The sequence below is a fragment of the Lissotriton helveticus genome, chromosome 1_2 (assembly GCF_964261635.1).
Source record: "Lissotriton helveticus chromosome 1_2, aLisHel1.1, whole genome shotgun sequence".
In the NCBI taxonomy this organism is placed as follows: domain Eukaryota; kingdom Metazoa; phylum Chordata; class Amphibia; order Caudata; family Salamandridae; genus Lissotriton; species Lissotriton helveticus.
In genome coordinates, this window is record NC_136058.1 from 90519026 (window position 1) to 90531254 (window position 12229).

At 44.2% G+C, this 12229-nt stretch overlaps 1 protein-coding gene across 6 annotated transcripts in view; it reads right to left on the reverse strand.

Annotated features, from left to right (window-relative positions):
• Window positions 1-12229, reverse strand: part of DNAJC6 (DnaJ heat shock protein family (Hsp40) member C6) — a 417360-nt gene that overhangs the window by 139661 nt on the left and 265470 nt on the right. For all 6 annotated transcript variants that reach the window (XM_078669025.1, XM_078669033.1, XM_078669042.1 and 3 more), the window contains one exon: window positions 10010-10127. In XM_078669025.1, coding sequence (XP_078525151.1) covers window positions 10010-10127 — 118 coding nt within the window. The remainder of the gene's footprint in view (window positions 1-10009; window positions 10128-12229) is intronic.

Below are 12229 nucleotides of genomic sequence, written 5' to 3' on the forward strand. Positions count from 1 at the left end.
AGGCGGGCGGGGGGGTTGAAGAGTTAGCACCCTAATGATGTATTCTGAGCCGATAAATGAAAATAGTAAAAAACGCAAAGCACTCCCAACAACCCGGGCGTCCGATGGTGGCGAGTGACACGGCCGGTATGAATTTTGGTTAGTCACCTAGTCTCATTATTCTTATTATTAGCATTTTCATTGTATATGTTGTTATTGTTTTACTTTGCTATAGACCTTTTTCAAAACTGTTGTACTTCCCTATGTATAGCAAGTTTATGTTTAAGTTTATGTTTGTGCCATTTTTAAAGCGCGCAAATACCCGGAGGTGTCTCGGCGCTCGGAATACAGAACCATCGCAGAGGTGAAAAGTTATGAAGAGAAGAGCCATGTTTTTAGTTTTTTTCTGAAACTAAGGAGGGTCGGGGCAGTTTTAATGTGGAGGGGCAGTGTGTTCCAAAGTTTGGAAGAGGAGATAGTGAAACACCTGTCACCCCAGTTGACCCTTTTTGTTCGCGGGACTTTGAGCAGGTATGCAGAGGAGGAGCGAAGTGCTCTTGAGTGCTCAAGCGGACAGAAAGCTGTTCTGAGGAACTGTGGACCCACATTGTTGACTGCTTTGTAGGTGATGCACAGAGCCTTAAATATTGTCCGGCTCCTAACAGGGAGCCAGTGAAGTTGACGGATGTAAGGAGAGATGGATGTGGACTTGGGGACGTTCAAAAGGACTCTAGCCGAGGCGTTCTGGACTAATTGCAGTCGGTTGATGATTTTCTTCTGGGCGTTCAAGAGAAGGGCGTTACAATAATCAGTCTTGGAGAAAACTAAAGTGCTGATTAGAGTTTTGCCGGCCGAGGATGGAAGGTAAGGGAGGAGTTTTTGATTCTTTTCAAGATATAAAAAGATGAGGAGACCACTGAATTGACGTGATGATGAAATGTCATTTTGTCATCAAATATGACTCCAAGGTTGCGAACCTTGGTGACTGGTTGAGGGGGGGTCTCCTAACTCCGATGGCCCGATGGCCACCAACGAGGGGACCAAATAGGGTCCAGCTTCCCGAATGTCATCACCTCTGTTTTGTCAGAGTTGAGTTTGAGACAGTTTGATGACATCCAGGAACTGATAGCCCGCATTCCATTTTGAAAGTTTGCTGCCACTGATGTACCGTTACTGTGTACGGAAAGCACAAGTTGTGTATCATCAGCGTAGGTTGTCAGGGCAATTCCATAGGATTTTATTACTCTCGCTAAGTCCGAAACATAAATGTTGAATAGTGTCGGACTTAGCGAGGAGCCCTGTGGGACGCCACAAGGAAGGGTGAAAGTGTGGGAAGTGAAGTGGGCCATTTTTACTGTTTGGGGACGATCGGCTAGGAAGGATGCGAGGAGTTTTTTGGCTTTGTTTTGAACTCCTATAGCTGAGACACGGTCGATCAAAGTTGCATGATCGACCGTGTCGAAGGCTGCAGAAAGATCTAATAGTATCAATACCGCGGCTCCTCCTTTGTCCAGGGTCAATCTGATTTAGTCTGCAGCTTTTAGTAGCGCAGTCTCAGTTCCATGACCCTGTCTGAAACCGAATTGGGTCTCGTCCAGTAGGTTGGTATTGTCTATAAAGTTGGATAGTTGCATGTTCATGGCTTTTTCAAAAATCTTTGCTGGGAAAGGGAGACAAGCAATGGGTCAGTAACTGGCAGGAAGGAGGGGGTCAAGAGTGTTTTTTTTTAGGAGCGGCTTAATGATAGCCTCCTTCCAGACTGAAGGGTAAATGCCTGTTGTGAACATGGCGTTGCAGATGGACGTCAAAGCGGGGGAAATGGCTTCGGGGATCAGATTAAGAATGGCAGGAGGGCAAGGGTCTAAAGGTGATCCTGATTTAGTGCTCAAAACAAGTCGATAGATTTGTTCCTCCGTGACAGCTTCAAAGACCGAGAGGCTGACTATGTTATTATGGGGAGAGAGATTGGATGTGGTAGTAGGGGGAGCGCGGGTGAAAGCTGAGAAAGTATCTGTGACTTTCTCAGTGCATTATTATATAGGGGTCCCCTACTTCCAAAACAACAAGTCCACTAGTAGCATCTAATTTACAGGTCCAGAGCATATGAATCATCATTTTACTAGGGACGTAAATGTAAATAAAAAATGCTGGTGTCATCTAATTTTACAATCTTTTAAGGAATGAGCACAAGCAGTGGTTAGCAGTGGTAAAGTGCACGGAGCCCTAAAGCCATCAAAATCAAATTTAGCAAAATAGGAGGGTATAGGAAAAATGTTGGAGTGGAAGACCACCCTAAGACTGATAGGTCTAACAGCCACAGATTGCCTATACAAACAACCATTACTCCCACCATGCTACACAATGGTACACATCTTACACTTTATAGGTAGCAGGACCTGCCCGAGAGCATACAGAGCATACCTCATCATCCCAAGTTTAATGATTGGGTAATTGAATTTGGCCAACACTGAAATACAGAGATAAATCTGGCTGCAAATAAAAAAACGTGTCACAAGTTTCAGCAGTTATAGGAGGAACAGGCAATTGTTCAAGGTTCTACACAGAATGACATCTTTCCACTTGCATATCTCATTTGTTAAAAAAGAGGTCCATTATGTGCCACCTGAAAACCTGACTGTGTTGGGTCTAGAGACCTAACTTACTCACCTCTCTGACTGAAGTCTACCACTAGGTCTTTGGAAGGAGCTCTAATATGCTGAAGACAATAGCAGTAACCCATCAGGAGGTCAAAGATCTCTCTGGCTTGATGCAAACAGATGCAGATCCTCACCATTCTGCCTGGCCTACTTTTACCATTGGAACCTGGGATAAAGTGATGGCTAACAAAGTCTGGCACGCTAGTGCATGTTCTGGAATGCAATAACCATCACACTGTAGGAGAGGCAATTCATTCCCCTGTGGACATCACTATATGCAGGCAATCAGCTATAGCTGTACGGCAAAAGTTGACAGCTAAGAGATTAATCCATAATATGCGACTTGGTGCAGAATGCTGCATGTGTTTGCTTCTTTCTCTCTCTCTGCTTTTGTGTATAATCTTTGCTCTTCTTTTTAAAATGTCCCACCTGGCTTTTACAAGCATTCTATTCAGCCTTTACATGTAAGCTGAGGTATTGTTTTAATATTTTACAACATTGATGAAAAAGTTATTTGCCATGCAGACCCAGAGGGACCACTCCAAATTCAGAGAATCCATAACACATTTTACACTTCTGTTTCTTTCCATTGAGGTATGGTCTCCTGAGTACTTGTCACACATGCTCCAGCGACTAATGATATGATTTGCAATCCCCTGTTTGATATGCTATTGAGCACCGATTCCTGGTGTGGCCACTAAAAGCAACATCAGTTCTCGGAGAGCTTTGGGGTTAGGACATTACATCAGGTAATAGCTTTCTATAATACAGTGGTGAAATGGCAAAGGTTTTTAGGAACCTATTCCTTCCATATCTCACTTTAATATTTTTTCCTGCTGGAATGTAAGCTATTCTCAATTTTTAATCCCCTATTGCTTATACAGGTTCAATATTGTCCTCTTCGACTCCTGGGAGTATCTGCAAATGAGTCTATTATTAGACATTACTGACAAACATTCGATCCAATTCTCTCAGAGCCTATCCATGTAAACTATATCTTTGGATAAAAGTACAGAATGAGAATTGGAAATGTACATTTGGATTCCATATCACCAGTGGTGGTTAGAGAATATTTTAAAGTGGAGGGGCAGAATGCTGTGAGTTGGATATAAAGTGAGAGTGAGCTTGAATCAAACATGGGTGGGGGATGCAGTGGGGTTCTCTGCCCAAGGGAAATAATTTGATAAATAATAGATGTAACTGATGTACTTTCAGTATATCTTTCAAAACAGCTTGCTATAAAAAAATGTAAAGAAGCAAATAGTCTCACAACAAAGACTTGCCACTCTCCCTGCACTCACACAAACACATTTTCCCTATACTCCCAGACACGTCACCCCCTCACCCTGCAGTTACAGACACACATTAGTTTGCTCACCCTCCACTCACACACACATACTGTTCATCCAGCACTCACACAGGCAACCCTTCATCCTGCACTCATACAGTATCCCCATTCACCCAGTGGACTCTAATTAATCACCCTGCACTCATACAGGCACACCACTCACTTTGCACTCATACAGGCACACTGCTCACCCTGCACTCCCACAGGCACACTGCTCACCCTGCAATCATACAGGCACAATGTTCCCCCTGCACTCATACAGTGTCTGCACTCACCCTGCACTCTTACAGGCACACCACTCGACCTCCACTCATACAGCATTGCTATTCCCCCTGCACTTATAAAGGCACACCACTCACCCTGCACGAATATAGCACACCACTCACCATGCACTCACACAGACACACACCCTGCACTCATACAGCATTCCCACTCAACCTGCACTCGTAAAGGCACACAACTTACCCTGCCCTCATACAGGCACACCACCCACCCTGCACTCATACAGGCATTCCAGTCACCCTACATTCAAAGGCACACCAGTCACCTTGCACTCATACAGGCACACCACCCACCCTGCACTCATACAGCATACCCACTCATCCTGTGTGGACACAGGCACAGCAATCACCCTCCCATCAGAGTGCATCACTCATCCCACACTCATACACCTTTCTCACTCACATGGCACTCATACAGCATCCCCACTCCCTCGTCACTCATACAGGCATAATGCTCAACCTGCACTCGTGCAGGCACAACATTCACTTTGCACTAGTATAGGCCCCATCACTCAGCATCCCCATTCACCCTGCATTAATACAGGCATGCTAGTCACCCTGTACTCATACAGCATCCCCACTCACCATACACTCAAAGGCACACCACTCACGCTGCACTAGTATAGGCACACCACTCACCCTGCACTCATACAGGCACACCACCCGACCCTGCATTCATACAGCACCCCCACTCACCCTGTACTCTTTCAGGCACACCACGTGCCCTTCACTCCGAATATACCCACTAACCCCGCTGATACACTGTTCTCACACACCAAGTACTCATACAGCATTTCGGCTCACTCTGCACTCGTACTGGCACACTTCTCACCCCACATTCATACAAGTACAATGCTCACCCTGCACTCACAGGCACACCACTCACCCTGCACTCAAAAAGCGTCTCCTTTCACTCAGCCCTCCTACAGTGTCCCCACTCACCCTGCACTCATATAGGCTCACTGTACACTCATACAGGCACAACAATCACTGTGCACTCATACAGGCACACCACTCACCTTACGCTCATACAGTTTCCCTACTCACCCTGTACTGATAGACACACCACACTCAGCTTGTACTCATACAGCGTCCTTACTCACCCTGCATGTATACAAGTACACCACTCACCCTGCACTCATACAGGACCCTTACTTACCCTGAACTCCTACAGGTGCGCCACCCACCCTGCATTTATACAGCATCCCCACTCACCCAGCACTTATACAGGCACAGGACCCACCTTGCTGTCTCCTACTAACCCTGCATATATACTCCTGCAATCTTGTCTTTCAATGTCTTTGCATAGGTACAGGGAGACCTGAAGCATTGTTAGACTCACTTCAGATGGCAGAGGATAAAGGTGTGGGCCTGTCCTGGATCCAGCGCTCAGTCTTTCATTTTGTTTCTGTACAAGAGGTCAGTGTGTTACTCGGCTTCAGTGTTTTCCATTTATCTCTCGAAGCAATCAATGTATATTACTTAGGTATAGATAAGGGAGTAGGCACAGTGGAACTGAAGTTAAGTTACATACTTTTTGACAAACAGAATTACTCTGCATGTTTTCATGAAAATGGCTCAGGATTGCGTAATTGCTGCCTGCTTTCGACTTCTCTCTGAAAGTACACAACATTTTAACTGCTAGCCGATATTTTTACCTGCCTAATGCAGACATCCAGCTCTCCCATGAAGCAGCCAGCAGATCAATGGAGACGTGCAGGCTGGGGCTGCTGCCTGGCTCCAATCCACAAAGGCACTTTCAGCTCCAAAAGGGTGGGCACTGGGCAGCACGGACACCTGTGGAATCCTGCTGCGTGAGGCAATGATCGTGGCAAGAGCAAAGCATGCCATGTTAAGATAAGGTTGCACTCTGCACACAACAATATGGGCCTCCCTCTTACTTCTTCCCCACGCGAGCCCACTTCCAAATACACTGTGGGCCTCTCCCCCAGCCCGTCCCTTCAAAACAAAAAAATACCAGCATGGGGTTGTGGAGATTCTTACATGTTTGCTGATACCTAATCAACTCTACCTCTTGTCACTGGCGCTATGTGAACACGCCCATGGTCACAGGCCTTATCACCCAAAATTGAAGAATGCTGCATCCACCACCCAGACAACACAACACTGCCTTGTCACTCCAGGGCAGTGTTCTTCAATCTGTGGGGCGCGCCCCCCTGGGGGGGCGGGACACCTTCCCTGGGGGGGGGCGCGTCCTCCACTGCAATCTGCCCTTTGTTCCCTCCGTGCAAATCTTCCTAGAGGACTCCGGTATGTGGAAGGGGGAGGGAGGGGAGATCGATGGGGCAGGAGGTGCCTGTCCTTTTGTCTGGGTAACTCTCCCAGGAGGGGGTTAATTCACGGAGCTGTTAGCTTCAGCTAAAGTGTGAGGCAAGGAGTCTCCTCTGCTAAAAACGAAAGCAAACAAACAGACACGCTTTCGGTTTTAGCAGGGGAGACCCCTCGCCTCCCACTGCAGCTGAAGCATTTCAGCTCTATGAAATAACCCCCTCCTGGGAGAGTTAGCTCTTCCCAGAACGGAGAGAGTTCGAGTCTCGGCATTGAAGCTGAACATCCTGTGATTCTGGGCAAATCACTTATTCTCCCCGTGCCTGACAAAGAAAATGAATATGTCCTCATGTAATGCAACTGGTGCTATGTAAAGCGCTCTGATACCTGATTCAGGTCAAGTTAGCGCTATATAAATCTCTGTAAAAAAACTAAAAGTAGGCTCTGGCCCAGGGCCCCAGCCTTTCAAAGGGGGTGGGAGTGTGTGTGTGGGGAAGGGGTGGGGGGGCCTTGAATCATTTTAAAACACAATGTTTTAAATAGCGTTTTTCAATCATTAATTTTCAATGTGTATAAGTCTATTACATACATTTTGCAGACAAAATGTGTTTATGCATCATGCAACATCCATATAAAAAGTTTTTTAGATCAATACATGACCTCACATATGAGAAATAGAAGGGTGTGACAGATTATTTACAGTAATATTAGTGAACTGCTGTTGTGTTACAAACTGACAACACACATCACTATCCCTGAATATCCTATGTACACACACTTAGTATTTGACCAAAGAAGGCATGAAAGAGCTGAGATTAGATCATAAAATCTAAGCTGGTCTGAACAGGGGCCCCAAAAATACATTTGGCCCACAGGCCACAAAATCCTTAAAACGTCCCTGAAAGTTTATTTTAAAATTACACAGACAGGCACGCAAAATGCCAGTAAGCCATGTGTTTAAACAGCTTGCAAATTGCTAAATATAGTTATAAATAAGTATGTATTCATTTGTAATGTTAACGAGCTCCCGGTCCCCCTTCTTTTTGTCGATTCATTTGTAATGTGACTTTTTTATCTTTGCTCCCTTTTATTATCAGTCATTGATCATTCAGGCAGCCCTAGAAAACAAGTGGTGTTTTGAGCTGTGTAATAAGCCTCTGTCATTTCACCACACCCACCCACTCACAAACCTGCAGTTTACTAAACACTCTTATTGTATTGAGTGGTATTTGCTGATTATGCCCGGAATGTGCGCGTGGCGGTCGAGTCCAGACATTTCTGTCAGGTGGTGGGGGGGCCCAACATCTAAAAAAATTCAGCTGGGGGGGCTCAACCTACAAAAGTTTGAAGACCTCTGCTCCAGGGTGAGTAACCGCTCGCTCAGCCCAGCACATGCGCAGCTGTGTCCATTTTTCCAGCTGTTAAAAAAACAAGTTTCTGATTACTTACTGCCCGAAACGAAGCTCCAGGGAGCCTTTCATTAAAGCAACACTTTTTTTAAATTTGTTTCTGATAGTGGGCCACTTCGCCCCTTGTTACCAACCATAATTGTTCTTAATGCCCATTCAGTCTTTGCCTACTTAGGAACAATAGGGAAGAGGTGTGGCGCAGCGGCAAGGGCAGCTGGCTCCAGAACCCAGGGGCTCACGGTAAGATCCCGGGCGCCGGCGGCAGATCATCCCAGCACCATGTGACTCTGGGCAAAAGCTTGCTTAATCTTCCCGACGCCCCCAGCGCCTTGACGCGCTCAGGTACTTGTTTGCGCTTTACAGATAGTGGACATTTACATTTACAATCCTTTCCAGCAACAATGTAGTGCTCTAGCAGAAGGGCCGGGATTCCTTTTGTGAATTCGTAGTAGGTATAAATGGAGTTACATCCATCAATGTATGCTGACAGACAAAAATACTTTTGCATTGTGGGCCTTGTAGTGTATTAAGCAGAGAATCTCCCTCTACAAATCATTCCTATCATTTTCATTAGTTTATTGAATTAAATAAAGTCTTCATCTCTAAGAAAGCATTCATTTGTTCAATGAAACACAGGACCAAAAACACGGTGCCTACTATACATGGAAAAAACAAGTCCAGTATTTTACTAGTTTTGTACCCTACTTTCAAACACATTAAATGACTTTTATATTCCTGGTGTTGAACGAGTTAAATTAGTCTTGACATTTCACAAGATGAAGCAATGGTTTGAGGTATTTTACTGTACTAAACATATATTGGATATTTATGTTGCCCAATATCTGTTGTTTTGCTTTCATACTAACTAAATGTTTTCTTTGCAGTGCAGGAAGTCAAATAACACACCGGGCCCAAAAGTAAAATAAAGTTATATTATTCTCAGCCAAACAATTACATGAATCGTGATACAACTATCAGAATAAATAACTGACTCACAGTGCTCTCTGTGTAAAAAGCCTTTTGTGGGCCAACAATGAAAATTTCAAAGATAATGAAAAACAATGTAGAAGCTTTTGTTTTTACGCCACTACAGAGTAGTGATGCTTGTATAGCTCTCTATCTTTATCTCAAAGAATGAAAAGCAAATTTGCATACCAACCCACAGTCCCTTCTTTTACTTAAGTCCGTTGTATCGCGAGCAATGCTTAGTACACAACAAGGGGGACAATGGGGGCTTGATAAAGGTCCACCTTACTTGCCCGGGGTAGAACTAGAAGACAAAAGGGGTACGGTGTTCCTGGGTGGCAAGTTGGCCACTTGGTGAGTACTCAGAGTGGTGGGGAGGTGGGGAATACCTCCTTTCGGAACTAGGACCCTCACATACCCAGCAAGCTAATCTGTCAAAAATTACGCTCTACCCCTTAGTGACTACTAAGGGGTAGAGCGTAATTTTTGTCAGATTATAACAAAACAGTCGCCCACCTCCTTCTTTTTACTTTTTATTCAGATTGTGACCTCTCCAGAATAAAAATAATTATAGAGGATTCCCTTACCTGTTTCAACCCACACACCACATCTACATCTTACCAGGCCACTCACACCCACGGCACCTATATGTCAAGGAGCAAAAGATCTCCGATAAAGAGCCCCTTTATGAGTGCCCGTCGAGTATTGCAGCGCCGGCTCGACGAGGAGCAGACTCAGCAGACCCAGCAGACCCTAGCTTGCTGGGTGTGTGAGGGTCCTAGTACCACAAAGAGGTATTCTCCACCTCCCCACCACTCGGAGTACTCACCAGGAACACCGTACCTCTTTTGTCTTCTAATCCAGAGCAATACGTCATATGTAATAATTTGTCATGAATGGCACAATCGCCATTCAGTTAAACCTAAAAATATAATTGGCACGACTAAGGGAATGCGTCATTGACCATGACACAATAACGGCAAGCAATGGGGTCTTAACTCATATGTTCATTTTATAGAACATTAAATAGTATCTTTCAGTAAAGCATGTGAAGTTGCTGCAAAAGTAAAAATGACATACCTTTGCTTGAAGTCGTCCACCGATAGTTGATCTCATGTGGTAGATGGAAACAACAACATCCCCATGCACAGTGATGCCCAATGGAATATAGACCTTGCCTTCTTGAATTCGAAATTCCCTGAAGCCATGAAAAGAGGTGAAATAAATAGTACAATTGTGAATACGTTGAATTCTCAGTGTTTACCTATCACAAATGTAGGTTTTAACAAATCAATATAGGATTTTAAAAATTCAGTTTTAAAGTTGGAAAATGCTAAAAATGCTGTAGACTTCTCACCATAGCTGTAGAACTAATAAAGCGAGGATTAACTTAATGTCAAAATGTAATCATAATTAGTTATGAAAGGGTAAATAGGAGACGCACATTTCAGCTACAATATAATTAGTGGGACTTTATTCAGAAGGAGAAACAATTTTAGAGTGTTTGAATAAATATGAATTAGGCAACGTGGAGTGTGACTGGAGTAGAATATGCTTCATTATAATTAGGTGATGTTAGAAAAGGGACTACTGGTTGGATGAGGTATGCCCCTAGGCCAGGAAGGAACCACCACTCTAGTCAGGGTAAGCCAGATACACAATAAGATAACCTATGCTCACCCTCTGGTAGCTTGGCGCAAAGCAGAGGGGCTTCTGTACAAAGGTAATGTGTAAAGTATTTGAGCAACACACAGTAACACAATGAAAATACCAGAAAAAGACTCCACACAGGTTTAGAAAAACAGAATATTTAGCTGAGCAAAATGAGACCAAAATGACAAAAATCCAATCAGTAGAAGTCAAGATATGAATTTATACAAATGAAATCAAAAATAGTGCTTCAAAGTCACTAGAGGTCAAAAAGTTATTTGAGGTTGCAGGATATTGGTGCAAATTCAAATTTCAGGCCGACTCTGATGGAGGGCAGGCTAGCTACAGGACCCACGCAGAGCTCACTGAAAAAGTACCATGGATGGAGCAAAGCATCAATGCCGAGTGCTCAATGAATCAATTTTTGTCAGATATAGCACCCTATCCTTAGGGTTACTTAGGGCCTACCTTAGGGGTGACCTATATGTAAGAAAAAGGGAGTTTAAGGTGTGGCAAGTAGTTTTAAATGGCAAGTCAGAGTACCAGTAATCTGCATGCACAGGCACTGCAGTGGCAGGCCTTTGACTGGATTGAAAGGCTACTTCTGTGGGTTCAGCATACTAGTTGCATTTGAAGTAGAGGCCCAGGATATATGGTATTCCACTTTACAAGTGACTAACCAGTGCAACAAATATGCCAATCATCAATACCGCAATGTTATCATGTTTAGGGAAGAAGCACATTTACTTTAGCACTGGTTAGTTGTGGTAAAGTGCTCAGAGTCTATAGCCAACAAAAAGAATCAGCAAAAATGGGAGGCAAAAGGTTCGCTAAAGACCATCCTAAGGATGACAGGTCTAACAGGTGACATGGCAGTCTTTTCAATTTTCTTAAAGATCCTTGTGAACTCAGAAAAAGACATAAAAAATGATAGAACTAGGCAAGATGATGGAAACACGCCAGTTTGTGACAAATACCCAATGATCTTGTGAAAGAAAGCAGTGGCCCAATTATAAATTGGGGATATTGAAACCTACATAACAAGAGTTTTGTGTGAATTGGAAAGGAACAAATGTTGGCCAATAACTTTATGACTACGTATAATAAAACTTGTGTATCAGAATCAAATGGAAGTTGCTATGATCTTTGAGGCCATCACATGTGATTTTGAATCTACAGAGAAAGCAGAAAGGTTCACTACACTCCCATTCTGAAAAATTGAACTAATCTCAAGCAGCATGGACACGTACCCTCTCACGTACCCTCTCCTCCTAAAATCACACTGGGCCCAGTGCTTCATTTGAGCCAGTTGTTTCCGATGCCCAGCACTGGCACTTAATTAGTGGCCACCTTGTTTATGATAGGCAGGGGAAGAATAAGTGATTTACCCAGAATCACAGGATTTTAACCCACCGCCGAGACTCAAACCTGGTTATGTCATGTCACATTCTCTCCCAACTTTCAAGGTTAGTAGCTGGTTCTGTTTTAGGCGGAGCTATCAGGAGAAATGAGCTGGTGCAAGCTGCCTCCTTACAAGAACACCGGCACTTAAATTTTTTACATATTAACCACTGTCTGGGCCCCAGGGGATGGGGTCCCTGGGGCCGATATCGACTCAGGAAGGGGGCTGTGTTCACTCCTCCCCCTGAT